This window comes from Podarcis pityusensis, assembly GCF_964106645.2.
Source record: "Podarcis pityusensis genome assembly, chromosome: 12".
NCBI lineage: Eukaryota > Metazoa > Chordata > Lepidosauria > Squamata > Lacertidae > Podarcis > Podarcis pityusensis.
The window spans coordinates 48938280-48960049 of record NC_138037.1 but is presented as its reverse complement, the minus strand read 5'-3'; the positions used below and the strand labels follow the sequence as shown (position 1 = coordinate 48960049).

General features: G+C 41.8%; 1 protein-coding gene across 5 annotated transcripts in view; it reads left to right on the top strand.

Moving 5' to 3' along the window:
* Positions 1 to 21770, top strand: part of ULK4 (unc-51 like kinase 4) — a 164345-nt gene that overhangs the window by 64749 nt on the left and 77826 nt on the right. For all 5 annotated transcript variants that reach the window (XM_080975742.1, XM_080975744.1, XM_080975741.1 and 2 more), the window contains exons 28-32: positions 691 to 742; positions 842 to 983; positions 1738 to 1830; positions 3431 to 3479; positions 21155 to 21260. In XM_080975742.1, coding sequence (XP_080831868.1) covers positions 691 to 742; positions 842 to 983; positions 1738 to 1830; positions 3431 to 3479; positions 21155 to 21260 — 442 coding nt within the window. The remainder of the gene's footprint in view (positions 1 to 690; positions 743 to 841; positions 984 to 1737; positions 1831 to 3430; positions 3480 to 21154; positions 21261 to 21770) is intronic.

Here is a 21770-nt window from a genome sequence, read left to right as displayed (position 1 = left end):
GTGCAGTTGCTGGGCTCACCAGTAGGGCATTGGACTGAGGTTTTGAGCCCACCAGAGCACGGACCAACGTGTCAAGCCCTTTAGGGGAGCTGAGGACCTTTGTGGCCCAGAAGCTCTTAAACTGGGACTTTGGGTAGAAAGTGGCCACCAAGATCCTTTATCAGAATATATAGCAGAAACAAGGAATCCATCCCCTACTTTGCTTACTTATGCATCCAAGCCAATTCTGCCACAAGAGATGGGAGGTGAATTGCTCCCCTGACTCACTGCTACAACTGTTGCTTTAAGGACCACCATGTTTCTGGCAGGTGGACTGAGTTCATTTCCAAACTTTGTGAGCTGAATGCCTTATTGAATGATGCAGAGACTTCAAGTCTGTATCTTAAATAAGCAACATTGTGCCACTGAAGTTTGTATTTTCTTTCCTAAAAATCAATGCCAATTACCTTGCAAAAATGATGGTTGGAAATCTATGCTGGTGTTCAGTTAAGAATTGGTACATTTTTAAAAAAAAACAACAACCACTTATTCTTATTTGTAATACTGAAACAATTTACCTGAGTGAAGTTGGTTTCTCTATTTATGAATTGTAATTTATTATAATTGGGAAATAAACGTGGATTGCCGTATACATGAAATATCGTTATGTCTGTATAATTGAAGCCAGATCTTTATCATGCCTTCCTTTAGGTTATGGATTACATCCTCCCACCCTTAGTTTCTTTGGTCTCCAGTCAAAATGGTAAATATATGGCCACATCAACTGAAATACCCATTTTGTTTTAATTAAGCATCGGTGCGGACACATTCTTGGCACATTGATTCCTTTCTTCTTCTTTAGTGGAGTGGAGACTCTTCAGCTTGCGGTTGCTCTCAGAAACCACATCACTGCTTGTGAGCCACGAGGTCATGGCTGAAGAGAAAGAGAACCTTAACTCAAACAACAAACTTCTGTCTCTCATTAAAGACTCATTGCTGCCTCAGTAAGTACAGAACAGTTTTTCTAATCAGAACTAATTCTACAACCAATCTGTTTTGGCTGCACATTTCTGAACTGCAGTCGGATTAATAAACAGTGTCGCACATTTTTCTGCCAGATGTCTCAGTATAAGAGATTTTATACAGTCCTTCACGATATTTATTGTAGAAACAAGACAGCTGCAGGACACCCAAGTTTGCATAACCCTTTTACAATCTGCCTGGGTCTTCCTAAAGAGAAACAAGGTTTCCTCTAATCCTCTGAGTTTGATTTTTAAAAAAACACAAGTTATTTTGCTTCTTCAACTATAATATATATGGGTTGTCCTAATTAGTCCAGTTTTCCTTCAACTGAAAAGTGTCGCAGAGCGGTTTCAAGCATACATCAACTATGAGTAAAAAAGAGAACAAAAAAGCAAATAATAATTACAAAAAATATACTAAAATTAATAATAAAATCTACTGCTGAGCAGATAGAAAATTGGCTTGAACTTTAGAAGTTGCCAAGGCAAATCCTGCCACTGCTAATAGGGTCATCCTGTTACAAAAGACTAGCAGAAAATTGATTTTTCTGCTGTTCAAAACACATAGCTTTCCCTTCAAAAAATTGTACAAGTAGATAAGTCAGTAGAAGGATGTATGAGTGGACAGATTAAGGGAAGGTTCACTTGATCAACTGCTAGCATATTTTCCTACAGAAAATGATGGGTGGAATAGTTACATTTGTGTTTCACAAGGTTGTTCTTTCTTTTGTTCTAGATTTCAGCAAATTCTAATGGCACCTGACCCAATAGCTGCTTATGGTCTAAAGCTGTTAGTTGCCCTTACAGAGTATAGCCCCGTTTTTACAAGGTAATCCAATTGTACGTTCACTACTTCTGTGAGCCAGAATCCAGAGAGCTTGACCTTTCCTCATCTTAGATCAGTCAGCTGACCCTTGATATGTCATATTATAAACTGCTTTTGAAACTTCCTTCAGTTTTAACTGTAGTGAGCCATGTAGTGTAGGTTCCTGCTGCTTAGAAAAATTAGTCTAAAACCCTCTTGAACTCAAAGAACTAGTATTCTGGCCATCAAATTACATTTTCCTGTATTTTCTCAATCATAAACACATTTACTTCGAAGTAAACATCATTGGATATGGTGGGACTTATTTCTGCATGATCATCTTTAGGATTGTACTGTCACTTAAGAAGAGAACTACTCTTACAGAAAGACTCAAACTGTTAATTCTAAGTAGAAATATAAATTTGGATCTAAGGGTTATTATAGATTGAGGGGGTTTCGAGGGCAAAAAAAATATGACCCACCCACCAAAGAACAGCTACAAATGGTGACTCAAGGAATGAATGGCCATTGGGTGGTTTCAATTTCATCAACAATTCTGTGGTCCTCATACATGCTACACATACTCTTTCATAATTAGAGAGTATATTTTGAATATAGGCCTCCCCCCCCCCCCCAGTTCACGAGACACTTGGGGAAAATGAATCTCTCAATAAAAAACGAACTGTTGTATAAATTAGTCTTTTAACCATGCTTCAAAATTCTGTTCAGACTGAAGTGTCCAGCAGACACGAGACATTGCTTTTTAATGACTTGATCTACTTTTTTTGGTTAGCCTGTTTTTCCATAACCATTCCTTTGCCCACCTCTATACACCAGCTATTTGGGCGACTCTGATGTGCTGTCACCCTCACATAAATCGTGCTTGTGCAAGTGTGTAAGATTTGCTTTTCTTATGTTGCTTTTGGATTATTTTTCTCTGAACTCAGGTAAAATTCATCTCCTGAATTGTAGGAGAGCACAGCAGAGTCAGAAAACTAGGGACAAATGAGGCAAAATAAGGAGTAACATGGCAAAAGAAGGGAATTTGGAAGCACATTTGAGGTGGTAGAAGTTTTTAAGGCCAATTGGTCAAGTTCCCATATTTAAACAGTTTTTTAATGGCTTCTGTAGCTCTCTGTTGTCATAAAGTTGAATGTCCTTTATCTGAAACCTGGTGGATAATCACTTCTCAGATACACAGTATGTGATTCTAATATACTTGAATATATTAAAGCAGAGAAGATAAAATAGCTAATGAAGCATACATAAAAAGCTGCTTCGGTGTATGTGTGTTAATTTCAGTATATCCACTGTAGCCTATTACTTCAAATTATTTTACTGCCTGCATTGCCCATTTGATGGACTTAATGCATTTTAATATCTGCCTTTAAAAAAATATTAATTTACTTACTGTTCCACTCACTTGCTTCACATCTGTAAGGTAGACCAAGAAGTAATTTTTAAAGCAGTATTGGATTTATGTTTTAATAGCTGTGGTAGAACTTATTTAAATGAAGAGGTAGTCAAGGGCTGAGGTTCTGGGTCACAGATTTTAGCAACAAAGACTTTGTCTCACTGTTTCATGTTCAGTGGTTTAATTTGGGTTTCTGGGGTTTTTTTACAGCCTTGTTGAAGAAATTCATCTTGTTCCAACTATTTTTCAAGTAATTCTGGTGAGAATATATTTTACAGAATTTGATTTTAACATAACCTTAAAGCATTATTTAATTATGACGGTCTGCTTGTTAATATGTACTTCAGTGGGCATGTCATTATTTCAAAAAGGCTGTGCAGTCTTATTAGACTGATTTTGTTGTGATATATATACTAGAGAAAATTCTTTCATATTCTTGATATACTGTAGATTGTCATGCCTAACCCTGACTTGGAGCCAGACTCCTTTGAGAACAAACTGTACCACCCATTGACTGAAGATTTAGGGAAGCAGGCAGAGGGAGCAGTCAAACCACCCCCTGCCCTCAAAATCATAGGTGCATAAAGAGTCAAGCCTGAGCTGCAGGCCCAGAATGAAGTGAGAGGCTGAGAGCCCAAAGTTGCCATGTGGCTCAGGAGTTGTGCCTCTGGAAATGAAGTCAAACAGCTGCATTAGCAGCACCTAAGTGACCTCCTTGGGGCACAAACCTGAGCAGTGTGTATGGAGGTCCTGGGTACCCAGACAGCAAGACCCGCCTCTTGGCCTTGCTGATGTGGTTCAAAGGAAAGCAGAGCAGCGCACCAGCTTGGCTGCAGGAGTTGCCGGAAGGAGGCACACAAGGCGCCATCCAACCGTCTTAGGGACTTTTGGTGTGAAAATAAAACAAAAGTCCTACAGTTTTCCTGCAAACTATGTGCCAGGCAGTGGAAGCTGTTCCACTGCCTGGCACACTAATGGGAACAAAACTAGAATTAGTTGGCTCTGCCTCTCATTGACCACCCTGCATTTAACCCTACCAGTCCTGCCCCAGTCCCTCTGGAGAGTAACATCACACCTAACTTTGCAGACTGACCTCTTGCTGCACAATGTAATATATATGGCTTGGAGCAGGGGTGAGGAGCCATCCAGATGTTACTGGCAGTGCTAGCTAGGGCCTTCCAGATGTAACTTAGAACATCCCTGTAAGTTGTGGTGAGCCAGGCAATTCATATTACATCTTTGCTGCGTACCTATTGCATGGTACCTATTGCTTGCTTGCTGCATGAGTTACTAGCAGCATCACTCCTTATGGGGACTTGCACTACCTAGAAGTCCTGGTTGGCAGCTGTGCTGGTGGTGGTTCCAATGAGAAGGAAGAATAAACTGAGGGCAGAGGATTGATTGTATACATATGAATTGTTCTATCCAGAGAACCATGCTACTTCTAATGAATGAGCAGGTTAGTCGTAACATCTGACAAAAAGAGTATGTTTCCAACTAATTGGCAACTAATTGGCAACATTATTTATTCGAATTGCAGGATAGGGAGTGGACAGACTAGCTAAATTACTAAGGTGCTATAGTATGCAAAACTTTCAGAATTGGAGTAACTGATAACAGCACAGCAAGCAAAAATTTAATTGGAGGTTTTGGCTTTTGGAAAATAATTTAAAGATTAGCAGAATATTTATTTCTTTACAAAATCCGCTTGAGTGTTTTGTTGTAAATTTGCCTTTCTGTTCCTTGAGCAATAGAATTCTATTATGTCTTCCTTGGTACTCCTTAAACGCTGTAAAATTACAATGACTTTCTCATTTCATGGGTACCAAGCAAAAGTTTGCTTTTTCTCTAGGGAAGTTGGAAGGAGTGAAGTGGTAGCAATAATTATTCCAAAGTTAATTATATTTTCAAATTAAACTACATCCTTGGGGGAAATTCTTTCAAATCTCTAATTTAAAGCTCTGTCTATGAAAAGGTTGTAACAAGGTAAATTAAATGTTCTTGAAAAAGCTCATTTTTTTCTATATTTATCATTATAGCCTGAATGATGGCCAGCCACACCCAAGATCAGAATAACTTGAAATAACAACACCTCACTTTTTCTTAATATGTGTTTTTATGGGCAAAGCTTTATTTGTAGTTACCACAAAAGTTCACTGAATTTTGAAAGGTTCACAATAAGCCCAGTGACATCATTTCCGTTCTAGAGTGTATGTATAGGTTTGGGACTGGATCAGCTTTGTTTGCCCTGGTGGGATGGAACCCTGCTCCTTCTGCATGATCCCCCAGTGGCCTTCAGTACCGTTGAACATGATACTCTCCTGGGCTGAATCTGTGGGGTGGGTATCAGTAGCACTGTGTTGCAGCGGTTCTGCTCCTAGCTGCAGGATTTTGTCCAGAAAGTAGTCTTGGAAGAGGGCTCTTCAGCTGCATGGTGTTTTCACTATGGGACACCACACTATTTTGTCAGCAATGCTGTTCGACATCTCTGTGAAGCTGTTGGGAGCAGTCATTGGGTGTTTTGGAGCAAGGTATCATCACTACATTGATGCTACCCAACTCTTATTTCTCCATTACATCCGAATCGGGAGCTTATTCATACTGGTGCGTGGATGCAGTGTTGGACTGGATGAGGGTCAATAAACTGAGCTTGAATTCTGAAATACTGAGGCCTTGTGGGTCAAACTGCCCATTCTAAATGGGACTTCACTCCCTTTTAAGGAACAGGCACGCAGTCCGGGGGTATTCCTTGATTGATCTCTGTCACTAGAGTGACCTCTGTGGCCAGCAGTGCTTTTTACCAGCTCCAACTGGTACACCAGCTGCAATCCTTTCTGAACCATGATAGCCTGACCATAGTGGTCCATACATATTGGTTTCTCAAATATTGATTTCGCATCATGTTTTATGTGGGGTTGCTCCTTGGATCGGGTCCAAAGCTGTAGGTTACTGGCAACTTGTTACTCTGCTGCTTAGAGCTGCACTATTTGTCAATTTAAGGTTCAGGATTCTTGTGTTCATTCACTTGGGCCCAAAGTACCTTTAATACTGTCTGGTCTCTTATACTCCACCCAGTGGGGAACTCCCTAGTGCAGCTAATCCCAGTGCACTCCCTGTCACTCACCTTAAGCTCCAAATTGTTTCTTTGTAGCCACATCCATACCTGCCCCACACATGATGTCAGGGTATGGGGAAGGCAGGTGTGATTTATGTGGGTCTAATTTGGATTTAGACCACGCCTACACAGCCTGCGGGCTAAAGGTTCCACGCCACAGCCTTAAAGTGTCAGTATTACTAGTCTTCATATTACAGCTGAGGATGACTGAGACTGGGAGAGAGTGCCTTGCCTAAGATGATCTACTTAATTTGTGGCAGATAGCAGATTTAAACAGGGAACTTCCTAGTTCATAACTTAGTCTGATAGCTGCTGTGATGATCATTTGATACTGTGTTCTCAAAGAATTAACATTTGTTGTGTGGATAGATGTTTCAATACGGGGGAAGTTATGAGCTAATTATAAACCTCTCAATCTTATTAAACCTTTTGTAATTAAGTAATACCTGGGATAATGTTTCCAGGTTAATGGTGCTGCCATTATCTGAACACATTTCTGCGTTATACTTCAGTTAATTATCTTTATTTTGATGTCTGGTAGAATCCAAATGGTATGCACCACTCTAAATATATTGCATAGGGGATTCAATAATTTAGAGGGAGATTTCATTTTTGAAAGGTCAGGCACATACCAAGTACCTGTGTACATACAGAAAAGGTGCATTTGCACAGATGACTAGATGCCTTCCTCGTCATCTGTCCACAGATTAAATTTATTTCTGGTTTAATTTCACTAAACCGGAGAAGTAAATTCTAATGTTATTTTCTAAGATGCAAAAGATGCCTTGGACCTTAGCATTTCAACATACTAAGAGCCGAACTACACATTGTATTAAATGCATAATATACAGTAGTACCTGTGGTTTCAAACAAATGGAGAGGAGGAAAATATTCATTGGGACAATTGTGCACAAGGAGGGAATGTTTAACTCTTCCCTCTCCAACCACAATCCCAGCAAAAATCCTCCACACACTTCAAGTACTGTTAGAAATTAAGCTTTCAACTCTGCCTTTTGTAAGGCTGACTATGGGCATTGTTTGTCAGGGTGGTGGCTGGGGAGGGAAGGGTTAGACCGCATCACCCTGCATCATTATCATCATTATTTCTGCTAGTAATGATTAGTCTTGCTACCTCGGTGAAACCCAGCAGGATTGTGGTGACTTATTCCACATTTAGCGGTTTTCCTTGAGACCTCTGTAGAGCGCTGGTCTTTGATCACAGCAAATCTTTCCACAATTCTACCTCAAGTGGGGTGATTTCCCTCAAGCTCATCACAGCTCCTTTGCCATAGAATTTTGTGAAGCGCTTATCAGAGGGCTGCTTCTCACTCTGTTGGAAAGAGCTTGGTTTTGGCAGGCATATGTTCTCTTTGGTGGCCTCCTCTGTGTTTCATATACCAGTGCCCAAAACAGAGCAATATCTGAAAACAGCACTTCTGAATATGGACGGTCTGATTCTGTACACAGCACATCTGAATTCCAAAGGTAGCAGTCACACCACTGAAGGGGTGAGTGGCTTGCCCTCACTGGTGCTCCTTTTCCTGGGGAGGTCATTTCTCCAAATTCCTGCAGTCGATAAGAGAGTTGTTCTCTGAAGAAAATAAAGGATTCTCTTCCTTCTAAATCTATTAGTTTGGCTTGAGGGAGATCTTTCACAAGCAAGAAATGCAAAAAGAAACAGAAGCTTAAATCTAAAAGCCACAAAAGGAGGAGATGCCACAGATCTCCTTCCACTGCTGTTCTGTGGGATCTCTTTCCTCAGTATCCTCCCCTCGTTTCTCTCCAGTTGAAGGGCAACATGTGGGTCGTGGCGGGAGCTAAGGCAATTACATAGAATCCAATTTAGGAGAAATTGTGGCACCAACAGAGCAAACTAGAGCAGATGGGGATGCGCTTTCTGAATCAGTTGCTATGGAAGGCAATAAAGTGGGAGAGTTATCTGAGGAGGAGCTAGAGTCCACTAGCTTTCAGGGCAAGCTTTTTTCTTCAGATGTTTATCCTGCCTTGTTGGCAAAGGCTAGACAGATTTTACAGCTTAATGAGGAATTCCTTGTTGAGCCTGAATCTTCTAGTGAGTCTTTGGCTTCTGGGGTAGAAAAGGTATTTCCTTCAGCTTCATCTAAACCCGTTACAGTGCCCTTTCCGCTAGCCTTTGATAGTGTTTGGAAGGTGGAGTAGATCAATCCTGATAAGCTGAAACTGAACCTCAGATTGGCTGGGAAGCATTATATCTTCCCCAATAAAATTATGCAGCAGTTCAGTTTCCAGCACTGCACTAGCCTGTGGTTGCCCTGGTTTCTTCTGTTGTCACTCCTTATGAGGGGGAAAGAGGGGTGCAAATGATTCCTATGATAAATTAGTGGTGGGCACATTGTGCAATAATTTTGAGGCTGATGCCTTCAAGTCTTCAGTCACCACTTCAGTCTCTGCTAGGGCCAGATATATGTGAGCCAAGGGGTTGGGATCACAGCAGGATATCAGTAAATCAATTAAGGATGGACTTATGAAAGCCTTTCATATGTCAGCCCTTATGCCTGTTGCGCCTCTGGATACGCTGCAGTTCAAGGCCAGGTCTATTTGTGGCTGCTACCACTTTGGCATGTTGGGACAGTTGGTTGTGGGAGTGGAAGGTGGATCCCAGGCACCTGGTGACCACCCTTCCCTTTTCAGGTGTCAAACTATTTGAAGAACCACTGGGAGAACATCTTGTGGAAACACAGGATGAGAAGAAAGCTCTTTCCACTGCCAGGAGAGAGGAATGCAAGGGGAAATGGAACCAGTCCACTTTCCCTTCCATGTCCCTTTTCCAACTCTCGAAAGTATTTGGGTTACAGGCCAAGATGAGATAGTCAGGGCAGGGCAGCTAGAAGACCCTTCTCAAAATCCTGCATTCTCAGAGGGGCCAGGAAAACACATCACAGCTTGCTATCAATCTGTAAATATGTGAGAATGCGGTGGTGGCCGGGGTACTACATTTTATCAACCAGTGTAGAAACATCACAGATAGATGAGTGTTGAGCACTGTGGTAACAGGTTTTTTGAGGGAAGCATCATCTCAGAGGTTAGGAGCATCCTCCACCATCATCTTCAAACATAAATTCATTGTAAAATAGATTTCTGGAAGTGTTGGCCTGACTGCAGAAGCTGCAAGTTTGTTTCTGGGCCCCGCTCAGATCTTTAAAGCCTTATATGGCTCAGGACACCTATGGCTAAAAGACCACCTTTTACCATATGAGCCTGACTGGACCCTGAGATCATCACTGGAAGCCCTTTTCTGTCTGCCATTTCGGAAACAGGCCTAGAGGATAGTAACAAGATAATTGATCTTTTCTGTAGGAGTTCCCTTACTCGTCTTCTGTCTCCTTGTTTGTCCTTAATTTTTGACTTGCTTTTTAGTCCTGACTTTCCACTTGTTTCTTGATCCTGCCTCCTGGTTAGCCCTGAGGTTCTTCAGACTTGCACTTTTGGGCTAGCTACTGGCATATCCCATTCTTCTTTCTCCTGCCACATCTCTACTGTTCAGGCCCCAGCTGTGACAGGCAACTGGGGGACAAATCAAAAGAAATGGGAAATCTCCTGCTTGCACAAGCAGATGTGGCTTTTTTCTCACACTAGGATAGCATTGGATCCAAGCCTCTAGCTTCAGGAATAAAAGTTCCAGTACATTATTTTTACCGTTATTTTCCCTCAGCATAGCAGCAAAAGTATTAAAATGCTGCTTTACATTCTAATTAAAGTCATACATTTTAAATCTAGAACTTTTTTGTAGCGGGGGGAGGTTAGTATTGAGTTTTAAAAACAAGACCTACATATATTTATACTGTTTCTGAAAGAGCCACGGGTTATTTTGTAAGTAGACTGGTTTGCCTTTTTCTGTACAGCATAAGTTGCTTGTGATCAGTTTCAGACAGGGTGTGATTAAAATTCACCACACGTAGTTGTCGTTAGGACTCACATCTGGGTAGCAGTGCAGCAGCATATTGCTGAAAGCAAATAGTCTAGCAATTTTGATCGATAATAATGGAGTCTGAGAAAACACTGGAGGCATGAATAAGATTCCATTAATAACAAAAGAGGGAGAAAGAGATGTCTAGTGCAGTTCATTTAATGCAGAACTCCCCTGAGACTGAAGTGGGGATTATTCTTGCTGCCCTTCATATTCGACACAGGTGCAGAGGACGCTGATTGGATGACTGGCATCTCCATAGCAAGGATGCTCATACTCATGAATAAGAGTCTAATTATATCTTAATGATCTCTACTGCAAATAGGAAAACAAAATCTTCGCCTCTGCAAATTGTTACCTTAGTATAGCTGCAAGACTGGAGAAATTTAAATTATCCTTCTCTAATCTCAGGGGGATGCATTGTGAAAAATGAGGGTTGTTTATAGTAGAAAATTAAATTGCTGTAAAAGCTTATTTCAATAGACAGTAGAGGAACCATAATAAAATAATTTTGTAAAAATGGAAGTGAGAGCATGCTTAATGGAACATGATTAGATTTAATTTTCATGCTATCACAATCATTAAGGTGCATTATCATTCCTTACACCTAATTTAGGCTCTTTACCAGTCTCACGGAGTTACTTTTCCATGAGGCACTGAAATACATGTTGTGCTGGAAATAAAAATGACTAATAATGCAATATTGATATGTCCTCTTGAAAACATGGTTGCAGATCTTAAGTTGAAAACATCCTTAAGTGCAATCATCTGTTTATATAAACAAATGCTTATAGGGAAAATGAATTTCATGGAATAACACGAAGTTCAACATTTATGTGAAGGCTTCAGGTGGTGGTTTGTTTCATTTGCAAGGGGAGTCTCAGTCACCAGTGCACATTTTCTCTCAAATTAGATCTGGCTTACCGTGCTTCCCAAGTAATCAAAGCAAATATTGTTGTCTACTCCCGAACAAAAGCCAATTACTTGCATTGATTCCTTACTTGTTTTACTGATTTGCAATAGCTATTGAGTATATAACTTTAGAAAATGGAAGTTACCTTGCCAATTTATAAGATCCATGTTGCACTTGACTCCAAATCCTCTGATTTCAAACGGATGTTCTTGCTAAGTTGCCCATGAGTTTGTAACATGGTTGTAGGTTTCCAGTGGTGAGTAACTTTACTACCTCATGCTTCATTGCTTACATCTTAGCAGAGGACCAGAGCCTTTCCACATGATGTGGGCCTAGTTAAGTATTTCCATTACTGATCAATTACAGTGGTACCTCGCAAGACGAAATTAATTCGTTCCACGAGTTTTTTCATCTAGCGAATTTTTCGTCTTGCGAAGCACGGTTTCCCATAGGAATGCATTGAAATTCAATTAATGTGTTCCTATGGTCAAAAAAAGTCCAATCAAAGCCAAATTTGGTACAACAAGAGTTTATTAACTGCTCTTTAAAGTCACACATACTGTAAAGAGCATTTCAAAAATTGAAGGAACAATAAATTAAGTTTCTAAACATGACAGGAAAAACATTTAAAAATCAAAAAAGGGTACATTACATTTTCTAAGACTCTGGGGGACCACTCAAAGAAGGTTCCTCTTCCACTCTTTGCTTCTTGCTGAGGAACCTGTCCATGGTCTGCTGCTTCATCCGCCTTTTCAGCAGCTCCCTGAGAGGCGACATGACCGTCGTATCAAAAATGTTCGCTTGGTCATGTGCCACGTGCTTGTCAGGGTGGTGCCGCTCTGCAAAAGCCTGCACCTCATTCCACTTCTGGCAAATGTCCCTCAGTTCTTTGGAGGACAGCCGTTCCTCAGTTGCTTCCTCCTCTTCCAGCGAGGCCTGCTCCTGCGCAACCTCTGACTGCAGTTCAACCAGCTCCTGGGTGGTCAGCTCGTGGTCGTGCTCCTCCACCAGCTCGCAGACGTCCTCCTCTGTGACCTCCAGGCCCATGGTCCTCCCCAAGGCAACAATGTCCTGCACCACTGTCGACTCTGGTGCATCAGAGTCACTTGGTGCCACACAGTCCGGCCACAGGCTGCGCCAAGCGCAATTCAAATTCCTCTGGCTGATCCCCTTCCAGGCCGTGGTGATCATCTTCAAGCAGGTGACGATGTCGAAGTGGTCCTTCCAGAATTCCCGCAGGGTGATGGTGGTGCAATCAGTCACCTTGAAGCATCGCCTGAAAAGCTCCTTGGTGTAGAGTTTCTTGAAATTGGCGATGACCTGCTGATCCATCGGCTGGAGCAGTGGCGTGGTGTTAGGCGGCAGGAACATGATGTTGATGAAGCTGAACTCCTCCAACAAGTCCACCTCAAGGCCTTTAGGATGAGCAGGAGCATTGTCCATCAGAAGCAAAGCCTTCAGCGGCAGGTCGTTGTCCAGCAGGTACTGTTTGACAGCAGGGCCAAAGGCAAGATTGACCCAGTCCACAAACAGCACACGTGTGTCCCAAGCCTTGCTGTTGGATCGCCACATGACACTCAGCCGCTCCTTGTCGACCTTGTGTTTCTTGAAGGCCCGTGGGTTCTCCGAGTGGTACACCAGCAGGGGCTTGATCTTCAGGTCGCCGCTTGCGTTGGCACAGAAGAGCAGGGTCAGACGGTCCTTCATGGGCTTGTGGCCAGGCAACTTGGCCTCCTCCTGAGTGATGAAAGTCCTTTTGGGCATCCTCTTCCAAAACAGCCCGGTCTCGTCGCAGTTGAAGACCTGCTGTGGAACGTAGCCCTCCGTCTTCACAACCTCCAGGAACTCCAAGGCAAAGTCTTCAGCCGCAGGAACATCAGAACTGGCAGCCTCTCCATGCCTGACCACGCTGTGGATTCCGGATCTTGCCTTGAACCGGTCAAACCAGCCTCTGCTTGCCTTGAAGACTTCTGGCTCGGCCGAGGTTCCTGGCTGTTCCCGGATGAGGTCTGCGTGCAAGGCCTTGGCCTTCTCACAAATCACGGCCTCAGTCACTGTGTCCCCTGCACGCTGCTTCTCTTCTATCCAGATGAGGAGCAACTTCTCGACCTCCTCCAGAACAGCTGGGCGGTTCTTCACGATCCTGGTGACTCCCTTGGCTGCATCAGTCGCAAGGATCTTCTCCCTCATCTTCAGGATGGTCCCGATGGTCGATGGGTTCCTGCCGTACTCCCTGGCGAGGTCCGTCACACGCATTCCACCGTCATGCTTCCGGATGATCTCCTTCTTCATCTCCAGCGTCACCTTCTCCTTCTTCCTCTCGCCGGCCTCCGCAGCAGCAGCCTTCTTGGGTCCCATGGCAGCACAGCTGTTACCTTTGTAAACTCAGAAAAAGAAAAAAAAAATCAGCAATTCAAACCCACAACCAAGTCCTTGAATTCCAAACACCCAACCCAAAATCCAAAACCCCCCAAAAAAGTTTTAAAAGTTTAACTTACGAAATGGCTGCAAATCACCAAAGTCTTCAAAATCCTCAAATGGCTGCAAAAGAAGTTTTGGGAAAGCTTTAAAAATCACCAAAGTCTTCAAAAACCTCAACTGTTCCCCCAGCCCCTCCCCAACTGTTGCAAACCCCTCCTCAACTGTTCCCCCAGCCACCCAGCACACAGAAATTCAAAACCCAGAAAATTTTTCAAAAAAAAACAACATGGCCCAATGGTTACAGAAAACCATAAAAATTCAAAAAAAAGCACACAAGCTCCCAGATTCCTGCAAACCCCTCCTCAACTGTTCCCCCAGCCACCCAGCACACAGAAATTCAAAACCCAGAATTTTTTTCCAAAAAAAAACAACATGGCCCAATGGCTACAGAAAACCATAAAAATTCAAAAAAAAGCACACAAGCTCCCAGATTCCTGCAAACCCCTCCTCAACTGTTCCCCCAGCCACCCAGCACACAGAAATTCAAAGCCCAGAAAATTTTTCAAAAAAAAAACAACATGGCCCAATGGTTACAGAAAACCATAAAAATTCAAAAAAAAGCACACAAGCTCCCAGATTCCTGCAAACCCCTCCTCAACTGTTCCCCCAGCCACCCAGCACACAGAAATTCAAAACCCAGAATTTTTTTTCAAAAAAAAAAACATGGCCCAATGGTTACAGAAAACCATAAAAATTCAAAAAAAAGCACACAAGCTCCCAGATTCCTGCAAACCCCTCCTCAACTGTTCCCCCAGCCACCCAGCACACAGAAATTCAAAACCCAGAATTTTTTTTCAAAAAAAAACAACATGGCCCAATGGTTACAGAAAACCATAAAAATTCAAAAAAAACCACACAAGCTCCCAGATTCTTGCAAACACCTCCCCAGCTGTTCCCCCATCCACCCAGCACACAGAAATTTAAAACCCAGAATTTTTTTTCAAAAAAAACAACATGGCCCAATGGTTACAGAAAACCATAAAAATTCAAAAAAAACCACACAAGCTCCCAGATTCTTGCAAACACCTCCCCAGCTGCTCCCCCATCCACCCAGCACACAGAAATTTAAAACCCAGAAATTTTTTTCAAAAAAAAACAACATGGCCCAATGGTCACAAAAAATCATAAAAATTCAAAAAAAAACCACACAAGCTCCCAGATTCCTGCAAACCCCTCCCCAGCTGTTCCCCCAGCCACCCAGCACACAGAAATTTAAAACCCAGAAATTTTTTTCAAAAAAAACCAACATGGCCCAATGGTCACAAAAAATCATAAAAATTCAAAAAAAACCACACAAGCTCCCAGATTCTTGCAAACCCCTCCCCAGCTGTTCCCCCATCCACCCAGCACACAGAAATTCAAAAATTCAAAGCCAGATTTTTTTTTTAAAAAAAAAATAAACATGGCCCAATGGTCACAGAAAATCATAAAAATGCAGAAAAAAACCACACAAGCTCCCAGATTCTTGCAAACCTCTCCCCAACACCAAGTCCTTGAATTCTAAACACCCCAACCCAAAATCCAAAAAACCCAAAAAAAGTTTTAAAAGTTTAACTTACCAAACAGCTGCAGAAGAAGTTTTGGGAAAGCTTCAAAAATCCAGCAAACTCTTTAAAAAGCTCAGAAAGGCCACCACACCGCGTGCAATGTGTTGCTCCTCGAGGTCAAGTCGCAACTGCACCTCTTCCAGCAATGCACCCTGGGTTTTAACGGTTTTACGAAAAAGGAAACAAACTTGCAAGACGTTTTCGTCTTGCGAAGCAAGCCCATAGGGACATTCGTCTTGCGAAGCAACTCGAAAACGAAAAAACCTTTCGTCTTGCGAGTTTTTCGTCTTGTGAGGCGTTCGTCTTGCGGGGCACCACTTATAATCACATTGTTGAAATCAAACATTTATAAATCCATTATGATGTGAAGTAACCATCTGCACTCTCTTTCCCCAATATTAACTTGCATCATAAAATCAAAAACAATAATAAACAATACAGTTTTGGAATCCAAACAATTAAGTAATATATTTTGGTTCTAGATAGGCAGCAAAACCTGAGCTCATCTTATACATAGAACAGAGCTACGATCTGGGTAGAACAGACAACTGCCACATCCGTTGACTGAGATGGCTCAGTTGGTAGAGCATGAGACTCTAATCTTAGGGTTGTGGATTTGAACCCCCATTGGACAAAATATTTCTGCATTGCAGGGGGTTGAACTAGATAAGTCTACGGGTATAGGGCAGTATACAAATAAATAATGTTTTTAAAAATAGATTATCCTCATGGTACCTTCTAACTCCACAGTTCTATTATTCTATTATACTATTTCACTGCGGGGAAACTAACATACAGTTGCATTACTCTTTCATCATGGCTACAAAATAATTTATTTCTCAGACTTTGCTAGAAACTATTGGTGGAATTCAACATTGCACTAATATGGTAGTTCCGTCAGCGCAAGTATTTCTGCTTGCCAGACGGAACTATCTCCCCTCTCCTCCCCCTAACCCTCCAGAGCGGATTTTGGGAAGAAGAAGACACCTGCAATAAAACAAGAGTCTGAAGTCTTCTACATTACTGGGGAGAAAAGGATAATTAGTCATGGAAGTGACGTTTTAGCCCTTTGTCACAAACCAAATGTAGATTCATTCTACAATTTTAATTACAGTGGTGCCTCGCAAGACGAAAAGAATCCGTTCCGCGAGTCTCTTCGTCTTGCGGTTTTTTCGTCTTGCGAAGCAAGCCCATTAGCGGTTTAGCGAATTAGCGCTATTAGCGGCTTAGCGGGCTTAGCGGATCAGCTGATAAGCGGCTTAGTGGCTTAGCGGATCAGCTGTTAAGCGGCTTAGCGGATCAGCTGATAAGCGGCTTAGCGGCTTGGGAAAAGGGGGGGGGGGAGGAAAAAAACCCCGCAGGAACTCGCAAGACATTTTCGTCTTGCGAAGCAAGCCCATAGGAAATTTGTTTTGCGAAGCACCTCCAAAACGGAAAACCCTTTCGTCTAGCGGGTTTTCCGTCTTGCGAGGCATTCGTCTTGCGGGGCACCACTGTAAAAATATAATATTAATTTATTACATTGATATAAAATATATAATATATAAATAACATATATACATAATACAAATAAAAATTTATACAATAGAATAGCTACCTATCTGTGATTTTGGCTTTCTGGGTGCTGGTAGGAATAACGTATACCAAATTCAGCATAAAACATTGCTGCTGCTTATTTTTTCCATAGACAACCAGTAGAGACATTGATGCTTGCTTTATTAGTTTTCACACAAATGCTACACCAAACAACCTTTTAATATGTAAGACATAACCACCACCCCCACATCATTTCTAGATTACTGTATCTGTAGAAGACAATATGAGGACTTCACCCCCCCCCCCCCACACACACTCCCAATAATTATCTTGTTTGCCAACAAAGGTCATGTAGAAGCTCAGAGAGAGAGATGCCCCTAGTAACTGCAATTTAACCAATGTAATTTCATTAAGTGGAATAACATTACTGTGTGAAATGTCATGGCACCCTATGATTTAGTTAAATTATATACCAGAAATTAACCCTTACAGTGTGTATTGATCTGTCAAAGTTGAAAGATAAATACGAATCTATTCTCTTAGGAGCTTAAATTGTTTCAAAACTCAATAGTACTGACAAATGTTAAGATCTGATTCATTAACGTGGACTACATAGCTAGGTTTCCTTGGGCGAGGATCCCTATTTGTTTCAAAATCTTAAAAATAATTTATTCCATCATTCTGTGCTGCTTAAAATGTAAATAAAAAGGCTAGTGCCCTAAAAAGTATTAGTTTTGGTGGGGGTTTTCCCCTCCTGAATTCCAATTTATTTATTTATTTATTTCCCTTTCCTTGTTATACCCTTGGTATTTCATAGCTGGCCTGTTGAAGCACTGAAGCAATTAGTTTTGAGAAGGCTGATTCTTCAGGGTCCAGTGCTTTCTTGCCTTTCATTTGCTGAAGCTGTACATTTTAATGAAGTTGTTTCATCTGTGTTGCCAAACACTAGAATTTTGCTGCTTCAGTTCTAATTATCTCTGCTGGCAAATGCTATGTTTTATTAAAGCTGTCAAGAGCACTGTTCATTAAATGTCCACAGTCTGTGGTGTCGTACACACAAATTAGATCAGCTTTGCTCATTGATGGATTGTGTAGAACTTAAATACTTTCTACACAAGCCTTAGAATCCAATGTAACAGCCACAAGCAACTCTATATGTACATATGAGAAATACCTACGACTTCATGATACTTGAGGCCGATTCAGACATGCAGAAACTGATGTGGCAGTCCTTTCACAGTACTGTGTCATCTCAGATTTCATGCGGTGGCTCAGTTGCCACTGTCCTCAGACTTTTTGTGCTGCTCCAGGTTGTTTTCAGCACTCCACTGCTGGCTCAGTGTCCACAAACATGCTTCATTGTGCACTGGTAGAATAAAACTATGTTTCTCTCTATGGCGTATTGGTCTAAACCATACATAGCAGGCACTGATGGAGCAAGTATAAAGAGCACTACGCCATGTCTACTTTCAGACAGGGCTGTTTATGCAATCTTAATGCAATCTTAATATTTTAAACAGCATCTATACAACATTATTTCATTAGACAGCTATGTAACTGTTGATTGATTTCTGCTCAGAGAAATGTGGTATCATTAAAAGTTGTCAACCTTGTGAAAGAATTGGAGAGCTTCACATATTTTTCTCTATTATACTGATACATTATAAAGTTGGACTTTATTATCTTTTTATCAACTATATGGTGCATTGGACACAGACTGACATATTTATTACACAGAATTGAAAGTATTTAAGGCAAGGGTCAGCAACCTTTTTCAGCCGTGGGCCGGTCCACCATCCCTCAGACCATGTGGTGGGCCAGACTATTTTTTTTGGGGGGGGGGGATGAACGAATTCCTATGCCCCACAAATAACCCAAAGATGCATTTTAAATAAAAGCACACATTCTACTCATGTAAAAACACCAAGCAGGCCCCACAAATAACCCAGAGATGCGTTTTAAATAAAAGGACACATTCTACTTATGTAAAAACACGCTGATTCCCAGACCGTCCTCGGGCCGTATTCTGAATCACCTGTACTTGTTCATTTGTAACTATCAAACTCTGCAACATCTCATAGGCTGGATGTTCAGATGGCATTGTGTTCAAAGATCAAGAGGCTTCTGAGTTTTTCTTTCTACAGGCTTTGTGCCTTTCCAGGATCAGGGTTGGGGAAATAAGGTTTCCAAGTTGACCATCTCCAGGTGGCTAAAGGGAGGCATTAGCAAGACCTGACTGACACTAGCATTACAGGATACTCCCTTAGAGGAGTAGCTGCTTCGCAAGCCTTTACAGGTCATTTACCATTCTGGGTATTTGTAAAACCATCATGTGAGAGTCTATGCCCCCCTTTGCCAAGGGGTATAGATTCAACCAGGTCAATGGACACAGCATTTGGTAGAAAGCTGCAGCAGAAGGTTTTTGTAGAGGGTCTGTAGTCCCTAGACACACCATCCCTGTACTGGTACTGTGTTCAGTTCCCTCTAAGAACCTCTGGGGAAAGCATAACTTTATTACCTGTCAGTTACAGATAGGTAGCCGTGTTGGTCTGCCATAGTCAAAATAAAAAAAAAATCCTTCCAGTAGCACCTTTAAGACCAACTAAGTTAGTTCTTGGTATGAGCTTTCGTGTGCAAGCACACTTCTTCAGATACACTGAAACAGAAGTTGCCAGATCCTTCTATATAGTGAGAAGGTGGGGAGGGGTATTACTCAGAAGGGTGGTGGGAATGGGAGATTGGCAGATAGCTGAGATGAGCCTGCTGACGACTCTTAACGACTGTAATAGGTCTTACAGGAAAAGGCAAGGGGTGAGAAGGTGAGAAATGGCTTATTTATTACCTGTCAATTTCTATTCAGAGGCGCTTCTGAAGGGCATTCTTCTTGTCCTGGGTTCCAGGAGAGTTTCACATACTGCTGGGTGATCTAGATCCTTACAGCTTCTGCTGCCACCATATATGTGGGAATGTAGAGGGAGTGTTTTAGACTCACTTCCACACCTTGTCTCCCGGGCTTCTGTTTACCTACAGCTGATAATGCATGGTTCAATGCATAATGTGTCGTAGTCTGAGGTTTGTTTTATATGTTGATTTTTGAGGGGTTGCCTGATACTTCCAGTTTTGCCTGGGGAGTGGTGGGTGGTTTCTCCTAGCAGAGGAAGCAGGTTTGGATGGCTCTGTCTGTGAGCTCCAATAGGAGGTATCGTCCCACAGGTATTCAATAGCTCTGAGCACATATTCACAGATAACAAATTTATGTTTTCTTCTGATGTTCACCACCCCTTCCAGCTTCTTCTGTTGTCCCCCCTTGGAAAATTTTAGATCTGTAAAGATCTGTTGTATAAAGTGTTGTACATCTTGATGATACAGCGGTATAAACATTTAAATAAATAAATCATATCAGTAAATGGGCATAGTCAGTGTTGTGATACACGCTTCAAAGTATCAGTAAAATTAGTTGAGTTCTAAACTGCCGGTGGACTATTACAAAGTTTTGTTTTATTTGCTAATATTATGCTAGGTAACCGGGCAAGACTGAGTGTGGGACACATACATGAACCTAAAATGTGAGAGAACCATCAAGAGCCTCTTCTCTCCTGGGGGTCCTCAGGAAGTCATTGGGGAGTGGGCTTTGAACAGCTGGATAAAGATAACTCCCTGGAAGGGTTCAGGAATGGCTGTGAAGTGTATAGATTCCTTTGTTCCTTTTGACAGCATTTCCCCCATTTGCCCCCCTCTTTTTCCCTGAGGCAACTTGGATTGTAGATTGCCTGGTATCCAAGCACAAAGCACTTGCTTCATCAATTGAAAATAACAGAAAATATCTAATACTTTTTTTAGGATTGGCAACAGATTTTGAGTTATCATATAGGAGGGAGTACATTGCCTGCTTATTTAGTTTATTGTATTTTGTCATCACATTGGGACACCATTTGGATTTACGTCCTCTGCTACAAAAATGGCTTGGGCTGCTCCCGTATATTTTGATTGTTTACTTTTGTTGCAGTTAGAAAATAAACACTAAAAGCACTGCTGTTTAAATTAATGGTTACAGGTGGCAAGTATCTTATTTGATTACATCTACACATTTTCTTCATATCAGTGATTGTAGCCACAAAGTCAGATCTGGAAATATGCATCAGGACTGTATATTGGAATTTTGCTTGATTGCCATTTTTTGTATTGTAATATGTGCAATAGCAAGTTTCATTATGGTCAAAGTTAATCTGTTGCATATCTAGAATAAACATTAGATAAGATAGGTACGTATTATCAGCTATTTTCAGCATTAGGTGTCCCTAGAGTCTTCATCACCCACTGGGCTTCCTTTTCAATGTGACTTAACCTTTTGTACTCTTGGAAGGAAAATTCTTATACAGATATGTTTTCATTGCAGGAACATCAAGGTGCACTTCTGGGGAATACAATGCAAAATGCAGTGGCAGTCTTGAATAACCTGGTTTCCTGTAGGAAAGCAAACATGACATTACTTTATGAGCAAGGTATGTATTTTAACACTGTTTCACTGTACACTTATTGTACACAAATATTTGGCAGTATGTTTCTTCAGAATGTGACTTAGGAAGAATAACCATCTCAGAATGGCTTCCATCACTGGTGATTTCTCCTTAATTCCAGAATTTAGTATGCTGTCAACAGTTACAGAGGGATGCGGGTGGTGCTGTGGTCTAAACCACAGAGCCTAGGGCTTGCCGATCAGAAGGTCGGTGGTTCGAATCCCCGCAACGGGGTGAGCTCCCGTTGCTGGGTCCCAGCTCCTGCCAACCTGGCAGTTTGAAAGCACAAAGTGCAAGTAGATGAATAGGTACCACTCTGGTGGGAAGGTAAACGGCGTTTCCGTGTGCTGCTCTGGTTTGCCAGAAGCAGCTTAGTCATGCTGGCTACATGACCCGGAAGCTGTCTGTGGACAAACGCCGGCTCCCTCGGCCAATAAAGCGATATGAGCGTCGCAACTCCAGAGACTTCCGCGACTGGACCTAATGGTCAGGGGT